The sequence below is a fragment of the Paroedura picta genome, chromosome 4, assembly GCF_049243985.1.
Source record: "Paroedura picta isolate Pp20150507F chromosome 4, Ppicta_v3.0, whole genome shotgun sequence".
Lineage (NCBI taxonomy): Eukaryota > Metazoa > Chordata > Lepidosauria > Squamata > Gekkonidae > Paroedura > Paroedura picta.
In genome coordinates this window covers 40182098-40206138 of record NC_135372.1, presented here as the reverse complement: position 1 = coordinate 40206138, position 24041 = coordinate 40182098, and the positions used below count along the sequence as shown (strand labels likewise).

The window sequence follows — 24041 nt, the reverse complement described above, 5'->3', positions numbered from 1 at the left end:
CATGGCATAGCTATGTGGAATTACATTGCACCAATAATTTATGTCTCAAGATTTCAACAGGAAGCCAGTGGTCCAATGAAAAGAGCAGTTAATCTACAAAATGGATTGGTTTTAAGCTAATTATATTCTCACAGTATCCCTGGCCTGGATAGCCCAGGCTAACATGATCTCATCAGATCTCTGAAGCTCAATAGGTATTTGGATGGGAGACCACCTACAAATACCTGGATCTGACATATTGTCATTCAATAACAAATCACCTCTGAATGTCTCTTGCCTTCAAAATCCCACAGGGCTTTGTGACTTGATGGCACTTTGCACAACCACCATATTGGCACAATAGTTTGATATATTGTTTTATTAATTCTATTTCTTTTATGCTGAGGTGTGCTGATATCACTCTTATTTTAAACAGCTCTCTTCCCAACAGAACAAAGTTTAAGACCAACAAATTTAATTCTGGGCATACGTTTTTGTGTGCATAAACATTTATTCAGATTATATCTGAAGACATGTGCATGACCACTAATGCTTAAACCCAGAATTAAACTTTGTTGGTTTTAAAGGTGCCACTGGACTCAAACTTTGTTCTGTTGCTTCAGACCAGGGGTAGTCAAACTGCGGCCCTCCAGCTGTCCATGGACTACAATTCCCATGAGCCCCTGCCAGTGAATGCTGGCAGGGGCTCATGGAAATTGTAGTCCATGGACATCTGGAGGGCCGCAGTTTGACTACCCCTGCTTCAGACCATCAGGGTTACCCACCTAAAATCTTTCTTCCTAATAGTGACGGATAAAAAATCCAGCCCCGAATCCATGTACACAAGCATTGTTTTAATTAAGAGACTATCATACATCCCAGTGGCTATTTAAAAGGAACGGAGGCATTACAGTTTCCAGTATGATTCTTTTAAACACAGCAGCCTCTGGAGAAAGCAACAAGCAAGGCACAACAATTTTACTGCCACAGTCGGGGAAAAGTTTCCCCATGTGAATGCCCATTGACATTCGTCGGGAAAAGATTAATAGAGCCAAAAAATATTCATGCCTCTTCGGTGACCCACAACACAGGAATTGGGTGTGTTTTCAAGGGCTCTCAAATCAAGGGAGTGGGCTACGGCCTCAGTCTCATCTTCCAGTCTAATAGATTATTTTTAGGCCAGGGATGGTTTCAGAGAAGGCCTATCAGAAATCCCACAGGTATTGTTTGAGTCTGAAGCTATTTTATTTTTCTGGAACTGAATCTGAACTCTTTTTACACTGCTGCTTCTGCCCTGCTAACCTAGAGGCCAGATTCTTCACCTCCCAGCTGCACATGGATCAAGTGAACATCACATTGACTAACAAGCCTTTTGAACCTTGAGTTACAGAGCTGATAGTACACCTAGCTAATAAGGCGATATTTGTGCATTGCTGCAGTTGCCTACAGGTCTAGAGGAAAAAGATATGTCCTGTCTCTTGAACAGAGGCTTTATGGGATGGTATTTGCCTCTTGGCCACCAGAAGCTGCTGGCTCCAGACATAGGAATACACTTGGAGGGTAGGGGTTATGACACAGGAGTGATTTTTGTGGAGGCTCCTGGGACTTTGGTCAAGCGTATCTTTTTCCAAGGAAGGAGCCAGGGAGACTACCCGACACTTGAACTGCTTAGTCCTTAAGTCTCTATTAAAGGGACAAAACATTTGTCTCCAGGCCAGCTGGCAACCTGATCTTCAAAGCAGAACAGTGCAATGGCACCCTATAGAGACCGCATCAACGGTCCCATTCAATATAAGGCAGTTGCACCTGTTGCCCATATAAAACTGAGGTGCGGCCGGAAGCATGATCAAAGAGCTCTTTAAACTTTGGACCCCTTAGTCAGTGGTTTTGGATGAACCAACCGTTGAATTCTAGGACTGGCTGAGATATTACTCCTTTGCATTGTTGATTTATTTAGATTGTATTTTTGCATTATTGTAAGATGCCAGGAGTACGGTGTGACTGATTCACAAGCTTGCACTGCCTTGCCGGAATACCACGTTACCCCAGTTCTCAATCCAAAATGCTCTATGGCAGGGGTAGTCAACCTGTGGTCCTCCAGATGGCAGGGGCTCATGGGAATTGTAGTCCATGGACATCTGGAGGACCACAGGTTGACTACCCCTGCTCTATGGCTTGCCATATAAATGGCACATGCATCTCTTGAACATTGCAGCCTCGTTGGTGACAGCTGCACAACAGACACGCGATGATTTGGACCTGTTTTCAAAGTGTTTTTTGTAACTCTTGCACAGCTTCTTTGGGACTAACAGCCACAGGTCGATTTACGCATCCCAGTGGCCATGCGGTGTAATCCTCCCTACATCTTATTGGGATCCCTGTGCGGCGGGGTAGAGGCAGTGCGATGGCGAGAACCGGGCTGCTTCGAATATTTGACGCCTTTCCCAGCATCCCCTTTTTGAGCTGCAGCCCGGAAATCAGTGGGGTTTATTTATTTAATAGGATCCGGCTGTCGATTTAATTCAGTTCGACCCTAAAGTGAGTTGTTCCACCGCGGCTTCCTTTCTGGTGAATGCGCGCTCAGGTTGATAGCATCCTTCCCCACCCCAGCAAATAAATAAAGCATGCAAGCAAATAAATAAAGCATGCAATCTTCGCATATTTATCGAAAATCAATGAAAACGACGTGACTCTCCTTAGGACCGCGCTGGTCAATAGCCCATGGTGGCGAAACCGGCATTCCGCTTCGGGGGCGATGGAAAATTCCGGAAGCCCCGCCCATCCCCTATAAAACCACGCCTCCTCCGGACTGTGCGAGCATTTGCCTCTTTCGCTCGCTTGCTGCCACCATGCCGGGCCTCCTGCTGGGAGACGAAGCGCCCAACTTCGAAGCAGACACCACTCATGGCCGGATCCGCTTCCACGAGTTCCTGGGCAACTCGTGAGTAGGCGTGGTGCTAACCCTGCGAGGGCCTTCCCCGCTGCCAGCACCTTGGCCCGGTGCCTTGCTGCTTGGATGGGATGGGGTGGGCAGGTTTTAGGGTGGCCGTCGTCGTGCTGCAAGAAAAGGGCGATCTCAATATGCGCAGCCTTGGAATCTCGTCCTTGCGGGGAAAGGTCGCGGCGTATGGCGCCTCTTTCGGTTGACTCTTTCGCTCCCACCACCCAGGAGCAAGGGGTGTGTGCGATGGTGCCATATAAGACTCTGTATACTAGTGTATAAGAACTGATAGGCTGTAGATGTCGGGCTGGCAAAATAACATGTTTTTTCCCCAGCGTATGCTGTAGGGACGACTGCTGGTTAGGCACCGTTTTCCTGATGGCTTTAGTTAAATTAGTCTGTCTCAGGCTAAGTCTGTTGAACAACTTCATTATGCTCTTGATTAATTGACTGCTCACCCCTCTACCTGTAAGAATGGGCTGGTAATTCCCAGGTCACCGTGCCTGAGGAAGCATGCGTGCACATGAAAGCTTGCACCTTGAATAAGACTTGGTTGGTTTTAAAGGTGCCATTGGATTCAAACTCTGTTCTGCTTCAAACCCACAGTAAGGTGACCAGATTGTCCCACTTTTGGAGGGATATCTGGGGGTACCTGGAAAATTGTACTTATGTTGAAATTTAAAAATATATATTACAATGCTATTTTTGCGTTCTATGCGTTCTATGAAACTTTTGGTTGCTCCATATAGACCAAATTTTTAATCAAGAACCCCCCCCCCCCCCGGTCATGGTGTCCCGCTTTACCAATATTAAAATCTGGTCACCTTAACCTACAGGGCTACCCACTTGGAGCTATCATGGGATTGTTGTGGGACAAAAATGGTTGGTGGGAAATAATGCGTACTGCCCTGAGCTTTTTGGAGGAATGCTGGGATAGAAATTTGGTTTGCAGGTTTGCAAGAAGAACATTAAAATGATTGAAGTCCACCCTGAGACACAATGCTATGCTGTAGAAATATATTTGCCTACTTTCATATTTCTCGGCTCCCTATCCACATTACAAGATCGCACAAGAGAGCCAGCTTGGTGTAGTGGTTAGGAATGCGGTCTTCTAATCTGATTCCCTGCTCCTCCTCCACATGCAGCCAGCTGGGTGACCTTGGACTGACCACAGCTGTTCTGACCGAGCAGTGATACCAGGGCCTTCTCAGCCTCCTCTCCCTCACAGGGTGTCTGTTGTGGGGAGAGGAAAGGGGAGGCGCTTTGTGACTCCTTTGAGTAGAGAAAAGCGGCATATAAGAACCAACTCTTCTTCTTCCTCCTCCTAGGATAGCTCTATGCTTCAGTGGTTGTATTCAGTTTGAGTTACTGTGCTTCAGAAAAACAGCGAGTAGCCTGAACTTGAAGATCCTATAAAAAGTCTGAATTTGGAACACATTGTGCTTGTCCCAAATAGTAATAATTATTATATGGAGTGAAATATGCTCAAGTAGTTTAGCGGTAGTGTCAAGTATTTGGCAAAACAGAAATGGAATTGGCCAGAGAATCTCTTTTGGGTGGATGGGAAAGCCCAGGAATATGACAATAGCATCAGGTAATTGTGCGAACCATAACTGGACACTCCCAGGGAAGGGTTTATTTCATTTATACGCCCCTTGTCTCCCCAGTGGGGGCTCAGAGTGGCTTATATAGCATTCTCCCTTTCTTCAAGTTTATCTTCACTGCAACGGTGTGAGATAGGTTGTGACACTGTATATCTAGCACAAGGTCACCCAACAAGCCTTCCATTGCATAGTGGGCAGATTTGAACCTGGGTCTCTCAAATACAAGTGTGACCCTCTAGCTCAGGGGTATTCAAACTGCAGTCCTCCAGATGTCCATGGACTATAATTCCCATGAGCCCCTGCCAGCATTTGCTGGCAGGAGCTCATGGGAATTGTTGTCCATGGACATCTGGAGGGCTGCAGTTTGACTACCCTGCAGCTACTACACCATGCCGGGTCTCTTATGTATGATCATAAGGCTTCCTCTTAAAAAAAATGAATGCACGCCTCTTAGTTTTGCAAGTCATGCATTCTATTAGGGATTGCCTCTCCATACCCAAATATTTGAAGGTTGAGGGCGATTTCAACTAATATGTGCTTATGGATACTTAATGCAACCAAGTGTGTTCACCACCTTATTGCATGCAGACTGATTGTGTGTAACAAGGATAAGGAAAAAGAACTGGGGTTTTGTGCCCTGATTTTTGACTACCCAAAGGAGTCTCAAAGCAGCTTACGAGTGCCTGCCCTTTTGCTCCTCACAAGAGACACCCTGTGAGGGAGGTGAGGCCGAGAGAGTTCTGAGAAAGCTGTGACTGGCCCAAGGTCACCCAGCTGGCTGCATGTGGAAGAGGAGTGGGGAATCAAACCTGGTTCTCCAGACTAGAGGCCGCTGTTCTTCACTGCTATACCAGGCTGTTTAATTATATTAATTTACACCAGTTATTTAATTATATATGTATGACCTGTATCCATGCATGCGGCACCAGTTTTCACAGTGCTTTATTACCCAAGACAAGTCTACAAGGATGAAATTGTGTAACATGACAGGATGCCCCTGCAAGAGCCTCTCTTCTGCCAAGGGGGTCTGTGAGATTTACTCAGCTGGATCCCAAGTTACTAACTCCCAGTGACAAATTAACCTCCTCAGCCTTGTTCTACCACTTCCAAAAGAAATAAAAACTTCTACTGTTTGCTGCAAAAGGCATATAGGGGCAAGTAACTGTTTCTGGCAACAAAGAAATTATGTGTGTGTGTCTCTTCTTGAAGGCTCTTCTTTAGATTGAGGACTCTGGGTTTTCCTGCTCCGCCGTGTAGCCTAGAGTAGCGATCCCCCACCTGTGGGCCGCAGACCACATGTGGTCCTTCGACTAATTGGAGGTGGGCCCCAAAGGACACCTTCTCCCCCCCCCCCCCGGCCCTTTACAACACACTTCATTGTTGTGGCGTGTCTGTATCTTATTTTGAAGGGATGTTTAAACATTACCATAGCGATCAGAGAGCGTTAGTTAGGGCAGTGGTTGAGAGTAGAGGAGTAAACTACCCCACACACACACACACACCAGGCCTCAGTAAAAGGCGTTGAGTGGTCCCCGGTGATAAAAAAGGTTGGGGACCACTGGCCTAGAGAGACCGAATGTAAGACATTTTACACAGTGTGGGCACAGATTGATAACAACCATGGGCTTGATTCAAATGGGTAGCCGTGTTGGTCTGAAGTAGCACAATAAAATCAGAGTTCAGTAGCACCTTTAAGACCAACAAAGATTTATTCAGGGCATGGGCTTGCACTCGAAAGCTCACGCCCTGAATAAATCTTTGTTGGTCTTAAAGGTGCTACTGGACTCTGATTTTATTGTGCTACTTCAGACCAACATGGCTACCCATTTGGATTGCACTCGAAAGCTCGCACCCTGAATAACTCTTTGTTGGTCTTAGTGCTACTGGACTCTGATTTTATTGAACCGTGGGCTTATTAACATTAACATCTGAATGGCTGCCTTCCCACACAGAGAGCTGTCTTTATCCTGCTAACAGAGTGGCAATAAACCAGCCTCGGACCATTACCAGGATAGAAATGAAAAATTATTCTCCCATGAGTGGCCTGAGGGGAGAGGTGTCCTTTCAACACTTGGCAGTCTCATGGCACATATCAGTAAAGTGACTGTAATAAGAGTTACTTTCTTGGTCTCCATTTGTTCAAATGGCTAATATAGATAGATTAGTAATAAAATATGAAACGCTCCAATTTATGCCTGGGACAGATATCATGATAAACGTCTAACGACTAAGTTCTGATCATTTAACTCCAGCCAAGTATGTATCCCCTGTTCTTACGAAACTGTACTTTGGAATCATTGCGGGTAGCAAATTGTACTTATTTCATCCAACATCCTCCATTCACGTCCAGTGATTGCAGAAATGTATTTGCAGTGAGTGTTCTACGCTAATTTACAAGTTATGATGAAGTTCAAGATCTCTCACTCATCTCTACGTGGTATGTTGATATTACAGTAGAATTCCACCCAAAGTCAACATGAATAAGGTAGAATGTGTGCTGCTCTAGTCTAAAGGATTATTTGGACTGCCTGGGATTGGGTGGCTGCCCTCGGCATCTTCAAGAACTCATTCTTCTCTTTAGATGTGGACTTAGAACAAAGCTGGCAGGAACATCTAACTTAAGGAGGCTTCTACCCTCCTGGATTTCCAGCAAGACTGCATAACAGTGGTTTTAGAGTGCTTTTGGGGCAGCCTGAACATGGGCAGAAGGGAAATACCTGCAAGTGGGTGGTATATGGTGATTTTAGACTGGTTCTTAATGCCGTGTTTGATGCAGTTGTTTTTACATTGTTGTTACCTGGGTCATGCGATGGGTCAGGAGAAAGGCAGGCTGGTATTTTAAATAACTCAGAAGTGCTAGGTAAATTACAGTGGGGGTAGTCAAACTGCGGCCCTCCAGATGTCCATGGACTACAATTCCCATGAGCCCCTGCCAGCAACTGTTGGCAGGGACTCATGGGAATTGTAGTCCACGGACATCTGGAGGGCCGCAGTTTGACTACCCCTAATCCCTAGGTCTAAAATGTGACTTAAGATGTAGGCAGTGTAATCTTAATTGCTTAATTTGTTTCCGTTTCTTTGCGTTAGTTAGGTCCTGAAGCTGTCTTTCCCTCTGTTAGGCCAGCTTTTGGCTCCTGTCAGAATATCTCTTCAGAAACTGTTCTTATCAGTTATGGAAACCACTGTTGTTGTTTGCCCGAAGTCATGAACTACACTGTACTGTCCCTATGTTCTATGTAAACCGCCTTGGCCCTAAGGGAGGGCGATAGAGAAATATTATAAGTGTTATAATAAACAAAGTAAACTTGCAAAATCACACAGCTGGCAGTACCGCTTATGGCTTGGCGTGCTGAACTAGGATGTGCCCCAGAATCACTGAGTCTATCCTTCTGCCTTCAGGCAGGCTCCTCACACTTTACAGATTCATCTGTGCCGTTTTGTCTGTTAGAAGCAGACAGGAAGCTTTGGGGTAAAGGCTCCTGAAGCTTAGATGGCTCCAGATGGCCCAAACACAGTGAACCAAGCTGCGATTGAAGGCATCCCTCAAAACAAGTAGGGTTACTAGCCAATCTGACCTGACCGGAATTCCTTTTCGACCCTCAGTATTTGTTGACAGTGTCATTTGGTAAGCAGCTAGTTTCTGTGAATAGCCCTTTTCAGTTTCCTTTTTTTGGTATACTCTCAGTTTTCCATCTACCCTAGTTGGTCTGAAGTAGCACAATAAAATCAGAGTCCAGTAGCACCTTTAAGACCAACAAAGATTTATTCAAGGCGTGAGCTTTCCACCCTTTGTCTTTGTTGGTCTTAAAGGTGCTACTGGACTCTGATTTTATTGATCTACCCTGGACTAAGGGACTACAGGATGAATACCCAGAAAATTGGATCTGGACTGCATAGAGCCATGGGGCCACAATTAAAACACCAGGTTAAATGCATGGAGAGAACATAACTCTTTTGTGAAACTATTGAAATTCTCTGCTTCCACATGTTTTAGGGAAGCTGATAGTTTTACACCATCATGTCTCCACCCAATATTTATAGGTGATCAGCTTCATATTGTTAGGTCATATGAACATGTGAAGCTGGCTTATACTGAAAGTCTTCATGTGTCATGTTGTCTGCTTTGACCAGCAGCAGCTCTCTGAGTTCTCAGCTCATCACCTGCTACATGATTCTTGTTGCTAGAGATGGAATCTGGCACCTTCTGCATGCCCACAGGTGTTCTCCTATTGAGCCAGGGCCCCTCCGGATCTTGTAATCCAACATTGTCTTCAAATGGATCAGTCACTTTGTGACCTTGACTTGTAATGTCAAGCAGCTGGCAATGAGCATGATTAAAAAAAACACACACAGCCTTTAGTGCAAACAGTGTATGAAGGAGGGTTATACAGTGTTCCTGCAAGCAGCCCTTGGGCTGGGTTAGCAGCGTTATAACACTTCTTCAAGGGTTGTGGAGAATTCTCATTGGAGCCACTCCATGCATGACTCAAAACTGCTGCATCAGTAACAGCCAAGCAGTTTATTGGAGGTTTTAAAAGTCCGTTCCTTCTCAGTTTACAATGAGGAAACACACGGGGCAGGGGGATTTTGTAATGTCAAGGCTCCAGTTCCTCAAAAACAAAACCTTTTCACAGTGAACAAAGCAGTTTGAAAAAGCTCATCCCTTCCGGGAAGATGTGAAATTTCCAGATCTCTCTCATTTTTTTGGTTTTGTTTGTTCATTTTGAATTGCAGTACTTACTGGCTTGATAAATATTTGCTTTCTTTTGTGGCTGGGGAATGTCGCTGTAGCCTTGTAGTCAAGCATTAAAGTACATTTCCAAGGCAGTCAACCATTGAAAAGGGCAGGGCTCCGTTAGCTGGCAACCTGACCTGGATAGCCCAGACAAGCCCGATCCTGTCAGATCTTGGAAGCACAGCAGAGCTGGCCCTGGCTACCCCTCGGAAGGACAACCGCCAAAGAATACCAGAGATGTGATGCAGGGGCAAGCAATGGCAGGCCACTTCTGACTGTCCATTGCCTGGCTGCGAGACAAACTTAGGCACACACATGCCGTACAAACGTAATAATGTTGGCTGGTGTACCTCCATTGGGGCTTGAAGCATAATGTGGAATGGATTTCCTACAGGTGGCAATGTAGGCTGGGATTATGGAAAGGTCAATGACACACTTGGCAAATGTCTCTGTCACCCTGGTGTAGTGGTTAGAGCAGCCTTTCTCAACTTTTTTACTGTTGAAAACCCCCTGAAACATTCTTCAGGCTTCCAGGGACCCCAGAAGTGGCGTGATTGTGCAGAATATGGTTGGGAAGCAGTGTACCCACACACCCAGGGCCCGCTCCAGGCCTATCATTGGCCATTTTGGGGGGGGGGGGTCAGCATGAATATATATGGTCATATCACCCAATACATGTTTAATGCATAAAAATAGATTTAAAATACCTCCCACCCATTTGGAAAACCTTTCTAGGGCTGTCAGGAAACCCCAGTGTTTATGAAACCCTGGTTGAGAAAGCCTGGGTTAGTGTTGGTTCAGGATCTGGGAGACTGTTGCTTTAGGTGCCATGAAGCTCGCTGGCTGATGTCTTAGACCCTGTATTTTCAGCCTGATCTCTCTCAAAACCCAAAGTTCATGATGGGGGTTATGCATCTGTGAGTTTCCTGGAGGAAGGATTAATGGATCTGCTGAGAAGGACTCTAAATATGCCGTCTAACTTCTACTTTTTGATTGCATCTGATTGATTAGAACTGTCCCCTGCCCAGCTGCTGTCATTTTATTGCCACTAATGGAATAGCATCTCAGTTGGGGGGAATTAATACCACATTTTTAAATGCTTCAAGCTACTTGGAGAACTTCATGGGGGGAAAGCAGGATCTAAATTTCATTAAAACAAGAACCCTGCCAGGTCTGGAGCATGAAAATGGCCTTGGAGTGTTGTGAAAAGCACTGTGAAGTCAAAGCTGCAGCCATAATCAACCACACTGTTCGTTAACCACAATTTGGATGAAGTTCGGTGTGCTGCAGCATCTGATTGCAGGCCACCTAGCCACAGTTTGTTGATGGGAACTAACTCTGGATTCTTAAACCACGGATTGTACCTGGCTTGTTGACAAGTCAAGTGCTGTGGTTTGTAGTGATGTGTGAATGCAGGACTTCAGGAGCACTGCTCCTCCAAGCCTCCAAATAGGGTGTATAAAATATTGAGGGTAATATTGAGGTTTTGCTAGCTTCCTGGAAAACGAAGGGAACTTAGGATGGCACCTGTGGATTCTGCCTGGAGGAAAAGGGGGAAACCACAGGCTAATTAGATTTACAAACAAGATATAGTCTTTTATGTGTCTGGTTGGTTAATGGGAGCTTGTACAGTTAACGGTGGGTTAAAACTAGCAGTTTTCCTATCTTCAGAGCTCCCCCAGGCAATAGGTGGTTGACGTTCTCTAAAAACTATGCACTGATAATCCCCCGGATTCTACTGCTGTGTTGACACTTTGTGTTGACACTCTTTGGCCTCACTGCAGCCCGGCAAAAACTTGGTGACATTGCACAACTGTGCAGAACACTCCTGGATACACATTACAGTTAGGGGGGGATATAGCTTAGGGTATTAATGGTTGCATCACAGAGCACCTAGTGCTTTTAGGCCCAGACTAAATAATTATTTTAAGAGAGTGGACTTGAAGGAGAAGATTCTTCTTTACTGTATAGCTTTCTTGCTGTTCTCATGGAAGGGAGCAGGTATTCAGACATTACCATGGAAATAGACGTGTTGCAACTCCCAAGCAAGCACAGTTGCTCTTTGTTTCTAGCATCCATCTTCTATGCTTCTTTCCAGCACAGAGAATGGAAGCAACCTGAATATTGCTTATTCTGTGAGCACACCGAGCCTCCTAGCATAACCCTACCCTAGCCAATGCTTGGACTGAAATAGAATATTCTAGTTTTAGTCAGCCATTCAGTCATGTCCGACTCTTGGTGATCCCATGGCACAGTTGTCGCCATGATCTTTGATCCCACACCACCTCTCTCAGTCTTGTAATGTTTTAGCTGGCGGCATGCTCAGGTGTGCATAGCTGGGTTAGAAAATCTTAAGTGTGCCTAAAATCCAATAGCTGGTCGGTTTGGGGATTCTTTCATAATGGCTTCTGACTAGCATTTCTGTCCTGATTTGGGCTGTAAAGCATGGACCCTGCAGGACAGTGGTCCCCAACCCGCGGGCCGCGGCCCGGGGCCGGGCTGCAAAGGCCATGGCGCCGGGCTGCGGCGCCCTCTCCCCGCCCCCCACCCGCAGTAAAAAACTTCCCAGGCCGCAAGCTTGCGGCCCGGGAAGCTTCTTACTGCGGGAGGGGGGGGAGAGGGAATCAGGGCCGCGCATGTGCAGCGCACACGCGATTTCAGCCGCGCATGTGCGCATGCGCAGGATGGCAGTTGCCCTGCCGGTCCCCAGCCTCAAAAAGATTGGGGACCACTGCTGCAGGATACATCTGATGATGGAAGAGATTGCTGTCAGTGGAGTATATGTTTCTCGTCTCTCCCTCAAAGCGGCAGCCCAAAAATGTCTGTTGAAATGCTGTTCATGGGGAAACGGGACCCTCAGGAACAACGTTGCAGGGAGAGAATAGGTAGAAATTCTCCTCCCCCTTCCTCCTGTGGAAATCCAGTTCATTGCTGGCAATTATTTAACGTTAAGACTTTGCAGAACCGTGTCTGAGAGGGCCATAACTTGTGGGGAAACATGACAGCAGCAGGGTGTGCAACAAATTTTGAGTCCAGTGGCAGCTTTAAAACCAACAAAGTTTTATTTAAGTTGTAATCTTCCATGTGCACAGCGTGCCTCAGCAGGGTGTGCCTTGGATGGTCTTTGTTTTCAGCCTTAAGCTTTTGAAGATTAACACAGGGAGTCTCCGGGGTACATATCTAATGCTGATTTGATTACTTGCCTAAATATAGTAATCCAGCCTTCATGGTGATAGACGGTGTTGAAGTTAGCCGTACTGTACAATCTGGGATTAAGCGTTGCTGGTTTGTGGCGTGTCGCCCAACAGGAGTTGTCATTTTGCACAAAAGGCACTGTGAGGGCCCATGGAAGGTGGATTTGAATGTAGACAGACTAGTTTTGAAGGCTGGAGGCATTGTGTAATACCCAGTCAGAAGGTTAAAGTCCAGAATGAGCGCTAAAGTTAAAAGAAAATGAGAGGATGAGGGAGAGTTTTTTCAAGTGGGCAGATGCCAGAATTAAGTTAACTAACAAGTACAGGAGGCAAAGGACCGGTTAATTTTCTAGATGTTAAGGAAACATTTAAACTGTTCAATTGGACTTGATCTCATGCTTTTTATCCCATGCTTTCTCCAAGGAGCTTAGAGTCCCATATACAGTTCTCCCTTCGCAGTATGTATTTACTATATGGTGCGTGTAGCATAACTAGGAGATTCAAGGATTGTCTGGCAGCCAAGCAAGGGACCTCTGGATGTGTTTTGCCAGCCAATGCCTGCCTCAGCATCATGACCCCTAGCGTTCCTTGGAGGAACTACCAGCCAGATCTTTAGAGGTCTCCCATCCAAATACTAGCTAGGATTGGCCCCGCTTAGCTTCCAATATTTGATGAGATGGGGCTTGCCTTCTCCCCTCTCATTTTGTTCTCAACAGCCCCGTGAGGTAGGTTGTGCTGTGTAGGTGGCTGGCTGGTGACTTTCATGGCAAAGTGAAGATACTAACCCACGTCCGTTAATTCCCAGTGCACCACAGTGGCTATTCAGCTCTTTAATAAGATGACTAAAACATGCTGTCTTTCACTGCCTTGACAATGTCACATCTGCTTGGTTTTTCTTTTAGATGGGGCATTCTCTTTTCTCATCCAAGGGACTTCACGCCAGTCTGCACCACTGAGCTTGGCCGAGCAGCAAAGCTGGCACCGGAGTTTGCCAAGCGTAACGTTAAAATGATAGCCCTCTCCATAGACGACGTCAACGACCATCTCTCTTGGAGCAAGGTATTATGGGGCTGAAATGGTGGCACAGTGAACAAAATGTCGTCTGCCTGTTACCTGTTCTGAGTAGGTTCTGATCCTTTGAATTGGCAGCCGAAACTAAAATAACTCTCAATTTCCTGAGTAGGCTGTGGCTTGTGATAAATGTTGGCGAGCGTTCTTAGCCTGTGCAAGGTTTCTGGCTAGGTAAGGGGAAAGAACTGGGTGTGTTTTAAAGCTTGCAGAATGTTGTCCCTGTATAAAAGTTCAGTGGAACCCCTGAGCGCGGTCTGCTGCTTCCGCAGTGGTCTGCATTTTGAGGCAGGGCAGTGCAGGTGAAATTCCCTTCAGTGGATCTGAACAACAGTGCTGGTTGGCTGGGGTGATCGTGGCAGAGGCTCAGTTCAGGCATCACACCAAACCCAGTTGGTTGTTAGCAGTTAGTTACTGAGGGCAGAGGAGTTAATGGTGAGCCCTCTTGGCTTCAGATAACAGCTTGTTTAGGAGACCAAATCACATCGCAGGTATCTAAAGAGCTGCAGAACTGTACCTGGTTTGCATATATGGCATTTAGTCAGAATGGCTTGCACTTTCATAGGTAGAGTGGATTTCTGAGTATTCTACCTCAGGGGTGGTCAACCTGTGATCCTCCAAATGTTCATGGACTACAATTCCCATGAGCCCCTGCCAGTGTTTGCTGGCAGGGGCTCATGGGAATTGTAGTCCATGAACATCTGGAGGACCACAGGTTGACTAACCGTGCTCTACCTCATTACATTATTTCACCCATCCTCCCAGCAGCCCAAAGTGCCCCCCCCAATCCTATTCTTGGAGGTCCTCTGTCCCCCAGCAACAGGAGTGCAGGGTCCTATTGCAGGTGAGGGGGGAGCAATCATGCAATGAAGTGGGAGTCCTTCTGGACCCAAGCCGTTATGCAGTGCAAAAGTTCCTGCCTTGGGCAAAGATTATCTTCCAAACCTCCACTTGATGCTTTTTGATTCATGAATTAAATATAAAAGCCAGTGCAAAATAAGAAAGGAGCAAAGAGAGCCAAAGTGGTATAATCATGAATAGAGTGGCAGACTAGGAGCTTGGGTGACTCGGGTGTGAATCCCCACTTGTACCATGAAAGCTCCCTGGGTGACCTTGGGCCCATCACAAACTCTCAACCTGGCCTACCTCACAGGGCTGTTGTGAGAAAACAGAGGGGAGAACAATGTTCTAAGCCACTTTGAATCGTGGGATATAAATAAATGCAAATGCACGATTGACAGAACTTGTTGAGACTTAACTAAGACATCAAAATACCCTTTTTACTGAAAATAAAATATCAGAGAAATAATTTTACTGCCAGCCTGGGGGAAATGTATACTTCCAAAATTAAATTGAGATCTTGGTGGAATTTTTTCATAAATTAATCTGTGGCTTTTGTATGCACATAGTATGTCCTTAAGTTGACTTGGTTTTATAGACCTATTTATTTATTTGGATTTTTATACCGCCCATTCTTTACAGCTCTGGGCGGTTTACATGGAACAGTTATGAAATTCTTTACATGGAACATTATAATAATTTAATCTGTAACATACAGTTTCAGTACAACATCATAACAACCAAATAACAATTTATAACACAACATAGATAACAACAACACGGGGGAGATCAACTTTGTTCAGTATTTGCAGAGAGTCTATGCAAGTCAGTAATGTAGATAAGGATTAAAGAACGTATACATTAAAAGTTTTTTAAAAATTAAATTCATATGAACTGTAGGGGATAGGAGTTGAAAGTGTTTTTAGGGCCTTACATAAAATGTGCAAAGGCTTCTAAATCTGCACTTTCACCCCCCCCCCCCCCACACACACACCATTGCTCTCTGCTTCCACAACCCAAGCCTTCCTCTACTGCCACTTTGCTGTTATTTTACTCCCCTTCCCCTTTCTGCACTAGGCCTTAGCCCAGTCATGTTCAGTATGTAGGCAGACTGTTTGTGGTCCCATCATACATTCAAAACCCTTTCTCCCCCCCCCCCCCGGCCATGCATGTACTCTTTAGTTATTAGTTATAACAGGAGGATGGGGCACTGAAGAATTGCAGCTTTGGTACTCAGTCATGGTACAAATATAACTGATATCCTCGTAAATATTAGCCACATACTGGTTTGTCAGACACTCAGCTGCTGACTGCTTCAACCTTGCCATTCTTGCTGAAGCAGATAACATAGACTCACGTTCTGGAGCTTCACTTGTCGCCTTCACTTACTGGGAGGAATTCAAGCTTTTCTGCTGACAACGGAGTCCTGCACACCTGTGTTAACCATGAAACATATTAGTCTTTGACTGCTATGTGTGAAAGAAGCAGGTGCTTACAAATATTATAAATACTCATGTATTGCTGGGATGGCCAAACTGTGGCTCTGGCAGGGGCTCATGGTAATTGAAGTCCATGGACATCTAGAGAGCCACAGTTTGGCCACCCGTGATATACTGTTCCCAGTGTTCAGAGTGCTTCCTGTCCATAGGCTTGGGTCTTGTCATCTGGTTCCACTCTCAACAGAGCTTTGCTATGGCAGAAAGTTCCTCTAGCTGGTCGAAAGCTCTGTTATCGGTGGAAACCTAACCATAAGGATTCAAAATATTGTGTTCTTCTAATGGGCCTGTAAAATAGACTGGTAATATCATAGCATGGCAGATGGGGGAGGGGTTGAAAGAGAAAGAAGGCGCCTCAGCTGAGCCAAGCTATGCCTTCTTTTGTGGCAAAATCTGAACCAGGGGCTTCCAGGATCACAGCTTTTTCTGTTGGCTTCTGCAGTGAATTAGATTTGTAGGTTGGACTAGCTCCCTTAGAAGCAGACACCGCAGAGCTCAATGGGACTCGCTCCCAAGTTCAGCCGTAGTTCTCATTGAAATGGTAAACTGGTGTCTGAGCTGTACATCATCAGGTGAGCCTCACACAACTGAACTGATCTATCTCTTTTTAAAAAGCCTTTACAACAGGGGTAGTCAAACTGCGGCCCTCCAGATGTCCATGGACTACTGGCAGGGGCTCATGGGAATTGTAGTCCACAGACATCTGGAGGGCCGCAGTTTGACTACCCCTATGCTTTACATAGGTAACTGGTAGCAGGGGGGGTAGGGGGCTCTGGGTCAGTCTTCCCCATGGCAGCACCTTATTTAGTCAACGGGCAATCTACGTGATGGGCACGAACTGAACCATGAAATGAAAGTGTGAATATTGCCCTATTCATGGTTGGCCAACCAAAGTTCATAACTTCCACAAACTTTTAGAGCAGCCTGTGGTGGTTTGTGGATAGAGCGGAAAGCAGACTATGTTCCTCTGAAAGTTGCAAGATCAGCTGAGCAGAGGACAGCCACCTGTCCACTGCTCAGCTGCTTATCAAGCTGTCTTGTGCAATCCCTTTAAACTTCAAAGGGACTGATGCAGCCTGAAACAGCTCAGCTGGTTTTCAGGCTTTCTGCAAACCCTGTTGTCGGGTTTCTGGGGCCTTGGACTGGTTCAGTTTTCAAACAAACTTCCTGGTTTGGTTTGTGGTTTGGTTCATGATTCATCTGTGAACTGACACGAACCTCAGATTTCCAGTTCGTGCGCACCCTTGAAGTGTCCCAATCCAGACAAAAGCTTATTACGTCAGTGAGAGGTTGAACTTGGCACCATTTTGGGTGGCATTCTTTTCTCTGTAGACTGTTCCAGTTACTAACCTTCTATGGGGAAAAACAGGGTTTACAGCATTCTGTTACATAAGAAATTGCCCGATAATGTACTCTCCCTTGTTTTTGAGACTTCTACTTCAGACATCAAGAAATTAGGAAATGCTGCTGCTGACACCTGTAGGGTAATTTCTTCAGGGAACTTGTCTGTTTTCTCTGACCATCAAGAAACCCTTAACCATTGCAGAGGACCTCAGGGTATCTGGAGAAATGCACTTGACCCAGTCTAGGTATTCATTAGGCCTCCTGAGCCTAACCATCATTCTGTGTGAACAGGGATTGCACACTAGGGCAGGGGTAGTCAACCTGTGGTCCTCCAGATGTTCATGGACTACAATTCATGGACACGTTCGCGGACTACAAATGCTGGCAGGGGCTCATGGGAATTGTAGTCCATGAACATATGGAGAACCACAGGTTGACTACCCCTGCCCTAGAGCACTAAGCTCATTGTAAATTACATCACAAGAAGAGACAGCCTTGGGATCTTATTCCTTCCAAAAGAAGCCAACTGAATATGGATGCAGGGTGCCATTCTAGTTAAAGCACAGATGGGCTCACTATACTATGGTGGAGTGCAGTAGGGAGACGGGGATGTTGGTTTTTATTTTTATATTTTCATTTTTAAATTTTTCAAAATTTGCATGTTGGAGGTGTGGCCAGGGGACATCACTTTTGTTGTATCCTGACGCCCGGGAAAAAAAATTATATATATATGGGGAGTCAATATAAACTCAAGTAAAAGCAGTTCTATGTGCAAGAGAATATGTGGTCAGTGAGATATTTTAATCAGTCTCTTCATCTCACAGTTCTTAGCTGCCCATTACTCTTTTTTGTAAAATTTGGTTGCTGTCCACATTCTCTTGAGGTCTGTGGCAGACCTTTTATGCCTATGTGAGGTCTATGAAGATAACTGTTGCACACAATTACAGCTTTGTGATGTGAAATGAGTACGTGTAGGACTTTCGGGGGGGGGGGCTGATCTAGCTATTGCTGAAAAAAATGATATCCTTTTGGGTATAAGGTCCCTAGTGATGCCTACTTGTCTGTTTTCTGAGGTTCTTACTACTGGGGGTGAGTAATGGGGGGAGGGAACCATTGTGTAAAGATATTCTTCCGGACAGGATGGAGGAGGCATTATTCCACAAAAGACAAATCTCGCCCTATTCTTTTGCTACAATCCACTGCACATTACTGAGACACTTAACATAAACTTAGCATATTAGTAACAAAGATGTAATGATTTCCCTCTGTTTACAGGACATCAACGCCTACAATAAAGATGAGGCCACAACAAAGCTCCCCTTTCCAATAATTGCAGACTCCAAGCGGGAGCTTTCCATTCAGTTGGGGATGCTGGATCCAGATGAGAGAGACAAAGAAGGCATGCCTCTGACTGCCCGTGTTGTAAGTGTCAGTGCTTCTCGAGCCTTAGAGGTTGAAGCCAAGATTCCATGAATTCAGTTCCCCTTTTTTCCTTCCAGTGGCCATTTAGCATTGCCGTAGTAGAGAAAGAGGCCAGAGTGAAACAGTGTCGATACCCATATGAAGTAGACTAAATGGCTACTCTGTCCAGCAGTGGACCACTCACACTTGCTTGTAGCCAGAGGGTAGTATCGTTCTCTCCTCCTTGGTTTTGGGTGTCCAGCTTCTCAGGGAGTACCTCACTTGCAGGCTCCTGGGAGAACACTTCAGCAAGACACTGTTTCTTTGTTTGCAAAATGTAAACGAGTACCGTATATACTCGCATATAAGCCGAGACATCTAATTTTACTGCAAGATCTGGGCAAGCTTATTGACTCATATAAGCTGAGGGTGGGAAATGCTCCATCATCACAGGCTCACCCATCCAGCCTCCTTCCCCCCAATAAATACAGAAAAGTCAAGAGGATGAATAGCTGCAGGTTTTTGTACCCCGCTTTTCACCCACAGAAACCAAAAGAATAGTTTGCAAGAAGTGATTAAGAAGAGGAAGAAGTGAAGGCAAAAGGGGGGAAAAAAGAACCGTTTATGTCCTACAAGCTGACAGAGCAACGATTGGCTGGCTGGCGCAGGCTTTTATTTCAATTACCGTATATACCCGCATGTAAGCTGAGGAGGGCTTTTTCAGTGTGAAAAAAGGTGCTGAAAAACTAGGCTTATATGTGAGTATATAGGGTACTTTGAGTATATAGGGTAAATGGACTCCGGGGAATGGTAGAGGACAAGAAGGCCTGGAAGATCATTGTCCATGGGGTCACGATGGGTCGGACACGACTTCGCACATAACAACAACAAGGGTATTTTAATGGCTTGCAAGGATTAATAGATGAATATCCTGGCATCCCTATAGCTTCCCAGGGATCAAACAGACTATAAATCTAACATCCCCGCAGAGTAAAGTAATTTTGTCCAGCATCCAAAGTTTTATAAAGTAGATTGTACTGGAAATTGGGGGAGAGAAACTGAGATAGTTAACTCAGGCTGGTATTAGATAAAACTACATTCTAGTTTAACAAGGCGGACCTAATGAGTCAGACATTGTCCTCAAACATTCCTGGTCAGTTAGATGTAATGACTAGAAGGAGATTATAGTAAAACAACGTTTTTTGTTCCTGTCTGTGACTTGCTAATCGTGCTCTCAGCATTTTGTGGATGTTCAAGATAAGAGATTCAGCTTGGGAAGACGTTTGCACAAGGCCCACTGAAATGAACAGAGGAGGTATTGTTAGTAATGTTCAGTTTTTATTGAAGTATCTTTTGGAGACAACAAAAATGCCTTTGAGATACATTCGGCTCCAGTTATCTTAAGAGGTTTCTCTACTCTGATGCTTATCAGTAAAACATTGTTGCCTTCTTGCCAAATGGAAACTGCAAATACAGGGCAAAGAATCTTGGCCACACGATTGTTAAGACGGAAGCCTGAATACAGCAGTTGATGTGTAGAGTATCTATATTAGAAAAGAAAAACTGTGCCCAACAAGTCCTTGGGCTTTGCCCTGGAATAATAACTCTGCTAAAGAGACAGACCTAAAACTCTAAAGGAAGATTACTGGACAGGACTGATTATGAAAAGAGCCAGTATAGTGTGCCATGCAGGATTTTCATTGTGTTGCTTTGCTTTTTAGGTATTCGTCTTTGGTCCAGACAAGAAACTCAAACTCTCTATCCTCTATCCCGCGACCACTGGAAGAAACTTTGATGAGATTCTAAGAGTCATTGATTCCTTGCAGCTAACAGCGGCAAAGAAAGTGGCCACCCCAGTGGATTGGAAGGTAGATATTGTGTTCTTTAAGGCCCCTAACAAGCGCAAGCCTTAAACGGATTGAAACTCTTCTTAATCCATAGGGTCTAACCCTGTTTAGGATGTTACGGTTAAGGTCTCTTTAAGGTTCTTTAATTCTGTAGTTAGCTCAAATAAAACTGTTGTCAAAGAACAACATGTATGTTTTCCACTATATATATATATAGTGGAAAACATACATTTTAATTTCACCTTCTGAGAGGCAGCCGCCAGGTCTGATAGAATAAACTACACCCGGTAAAGCACAGGGAGGTGAGTCATCAGTCTTGTGACTCTTAGCGCAGTTAAGTGGCATGACTGCATTGGGAGTTGACCTCTTCGTTGGCATTAGTGAAGGGCAGTCATTAGCCCTTGTGTTGAGAAAACAAAGATTAAAAACATAACCATAAGTAATTTGGCGGATTTTTTTGGCTGCATAGGCTTCCGTACGGGCATGCTGTAGCCATCAGTATAAAAACTTGTAGTTGGAGGGCGACACTTTGCCTTTCAGAAAAAGTAACCTGCATTAATGGACTAAGATTCTAGCTTTCACTGTAAAATATGACATGGATTATTAAAGTTCTGCATGTGCAGCTATTCTAGATGAATCTTACTGCTTACTACAGCTTTTTTTCCTTCTTTTTCTTTTTGAGCCTGGAGACGAAGTAATGGTAATTCCAAGCCTGTCAGATGAAGAGGCCAAAAAGCTCTTTCCGGGTGGAGTTTGCACTAAAGAGCTCCCATCAGGCAAGAAATACCTTCGTTACACCTCTCATCCCAAATAAATAACTCTGAAGAAGGGTTGGAGAAGCCAGAAGGCTGATCGGTGGGGGCTGTTCAGAACGAGTGAAGGTGTGTTTGGAGAAATCATTAAGGATGGGATAATTGAAGGCATTTTCTTTAGTTTCTTCTTGGAATGCGGCAGCTGAACGCCTTTGGTCTGATGTAGTTTCGGCTGGCCATTTGGTAAAAGCTACTTCTCTTCTAGGAACCTGCTGTCTGGGTTTGGGCTGTGAGCAGAGTCTGCAATAATGTACTAATGGGCAGTTAATTATTTACGTTTAACCCTTCTGTATTCTGTTTTTCAGTCACGTAATCTGTTGTCACATAATCTTGTGAACGGAAGTGAAATTCTGTTGCTGCCAAATTGTCCTGATTATGTAGAACAGAATCGAAATATTGTTCAAATACAGCCAGGCACTTTCTTTTAGAAAAACGACAAGGATGAGTGTGAGGGCTCTTGGGTCCAGTTCACCCAAGAGAAGGGGGAGGTTTGTTCCGGTAACCATGTGCCTTTATTGCAAAGAAATGATGTCCTGGTGACGTGAAGGTTTACTGAACAAATGTTTTATCAAGTGTTCCTGCATCTTTAACTTTTCAGTTGTGCTCCTTCATTCAGAAAATAAAATCAGCTTCTAAGATGCCTGCTGTGCCTGTGTCTTTTTGCTCATGTTTAGGAATACAACATTGTGTGTTTTAAATTGGAGCCTTTTGTGGCGCAGAGTGGTAAGGCAGCAGACATGCAGTCTGAACCTCTGCCCATGAGGCTGGAAGTTCAACCCCAGCAGCTGGCTCAAGGTCAACTCGGCCTTCCATCCTTCTGAGGCTGGTAAAATGAGTACCCAGCTTGCTGGGGGGTAAACGGTAATGACTGGGGAAGGCATTGGCAAACCAGCCCGTATTGAGTCTGCCATGAAAACGCTAGAGGGCGTCACCCCAAGGGTCACTCCAAGGGTCGCCCCAATGGTTCTTGCACAGGGGATACCTTTACCTTTACCTTTAATTGCTTAGGTTAGGAGACAAAGTATAAGGTGGGGAATCCTACAGGTCATCCACTTGAAAATGGTGCCCTAGGAATTTGAAAAGCATCACTGTGAGTCTCCTTCACCACAGTGAGTCGCAACCCTGCACTGCTTTGGGGTGACATAAAACAATTTTCTTAAGTGCTGTTTAGCTTCGGCAGCCTGCCAAAACATCTTCAGAGGTTTCTGGCAATGTGGCACTACCAAGGTTCATTTTACATGTGTGTCCTGGAATGATCTGGGTAGGATGTCTGATTCTCACATTTAACACTACCTGTACTGTAAAACTTATATATGAAGCTGCCTTTTAGTGAATCAGACCTTTTGGTCCATCACAGGTGTCATCTACTGAAATCTGCAGCAGTTCTCTAAGGTCTCAGCTAGAGGGCTTTCACATCACTTAGCTAGGTATTTTACACTGGAGATGCTGAGGATTGAACCAGGGACCTTGTGTATGCCAGGCAGATATCCTATGACTGAACCACAGCCCCTCCTTTAAGCTATATAGCAATAGGTTAGATTTATCAAATACTTTCCAAGCAATGTCGACAAAATTGTCATGCACTCTTCCCTTTATACAATCCCTAGTAAAAGGCAAAATGTTTATGTGATCTGAAGAGAAACCAGAGCACACTTTGGTTTCTTTTCAAATCTCATAAACCCTTTATACGAGCTGTGGGTATTTTTGTTTAATCCCAAATCTTTAGAAGTTAAGCATGTTGGTAGGTAACGTAACTACTTCCAGCCTGGTGGAGTGAGTTGCCATCTGAGATCAGGGCCCTGACCGAACTATCACAGTTCCACGGGGCCTGTAGGATGGCACTCTTCCATCAGGCCTATGGTTGAGAAGATAAACTGCAATTCTAGGAGATTCCCCAGGCCCGTTCAGGGTTTGGCAGCCCACCTCATGGTGAAAGGACTCAAAAGAAGTGACCAGTTTGTCCTGCTGAGCTACAACAGCTATGAATGTTAAAAACATCTCCTGGAACTCAGTAAAACTAGTACCAGAAAACATGAGCTGTGTTCTGGAAGGAGTTTGTTATCTGCTTCCTGTAGCAAGTGCCAACACCTCAATAAAGCCTGCTCTGCAGGGTGATGCTTGGATACCAAAAACACAATTTTAAACTGCCTTCTGGGGAACTCCAGAGTCCCTTACAATAGAAACTTTTGAAGAGCTTCCTCAGGAAGTTGATCTGTATTGGCAGATAAGCTTTACTTAAGGAATTTTCTCTACCATTGCTGATCTTGCTGTGCAACATGCAACAGCAGAGGGTCTTGAGCAGGGGTAGTCAAACTGCGGCCCTCCAGATGTCCATGGACAGCAATTCCCAGGAGCCGCTGCCAGCATTTGCTGGCAGGGACTCCTGGGAATTGTAGTCCATGGACAGCTGGAGGGCTGCAGTTTGACTACCCCTGGTCTTGAGTGTGCCCTAGGATTGCACTTTCTGTTCACACAGGAGGAATGGTGAGGCCATGCTTTAGAACCTCCTACAATGAGCTGAGGTTTCATATCCAGAGCTAAGAGGGCATACTTGATAGATTTTGCAAGCTAGGAAATATCCCTTACAAGTAACCTGAAAAACACTGAGACAGTACTCACGGGGAGTAGCCAGTTTTGTAAAGATGGGAAGCATGATATCCTCTAGCTGCTGCTTTTGATCCAGGAAGTCTTGCATGGTGGGTTCCTTAGTATTTTCAAGCCAGTCTGTCTTGGCCTGGCAGGCCTTGTGAGATATGCTCTGTGCAGATAGCATGAGAGGG

At 45.1% G+C, this 24041-nt stretch overlaps 2 protein-coding genes across 5 annotated transcripts in view; one reads left to right on the top strand and one right to left on the bottom strand.

Moving 5' to 3' along the window:
* Positions 1-2756: 2756 nt before the first annotated feature.
* PRDX6 (peroxiredoxin 6) lies at positions 2757-21899 on the top strand. The gene is made up of 5 exons (XM_077332556.1): positions 2757-2920; positions 13356-13512; positions 18477-18623; positions 20324-20470; positions 21132-21899. The coding sequence occupies exons 1-5, from the start codon at positions 2829-2831 to the stop codon at positions 21261-21263; spliced, it is 675 nt and encodes a 224-aa protein (XP_077188671.1). The 5' UTR covers positions 2757-2828; the 3' UTR covers positions 21264-21899.
* The window catches only part of ANKRD45 (ankyrin repeat domain 45), a 27407-nt gene continuing 15663 nt past the window's right edge, over positions 12298-24041 (bottom strand). For all 4 annotated transcript variants that reach the window (XM_077332551.1, XM_077332553.1, XM_077332554.1 and 1 more), the window contains 3 exons: positions 23881-24019; positions 15719-15795; positions 12298-12696 (listed from right to left, as the gene is read on the bottom strand). In XM_077332551.1, the coding sequence (XP_077188666.1) occupies positions 15761-15795; positions 23881-24019 (174 nt within the window). In that variant the 3' untranslated portion in view covers positions 12298-12696; positions 15719-15760. The remainder of the gene's footprint in view (positions 12697-15718; positions 15796-23880; positions 24020-24041) is intronic.

Coding starts and splice junctions, on each gene's coding strand:
- PRDX6 (XM_077332556.1), top strand. CDS start 2,829: ATGCCGGGCCTCCTGCTGGGAGACGAAGCGCCCAACTTCGAAGCAGAC. Junction 2,921..13,355: donor CACGAGTTCCTGGGCAACTC/GTGAGTAGGCGT, acceptor TTTTTCTTTTAG/ATGGGGCATTCTCTTTTCTC. Junction 13,513..18,476: donor ACCATCTCTCTTGGAGCAAG/GTATTATGGGGC, acceptor CTCTGTTTACAG/GACATCAACGCCTACAATAA.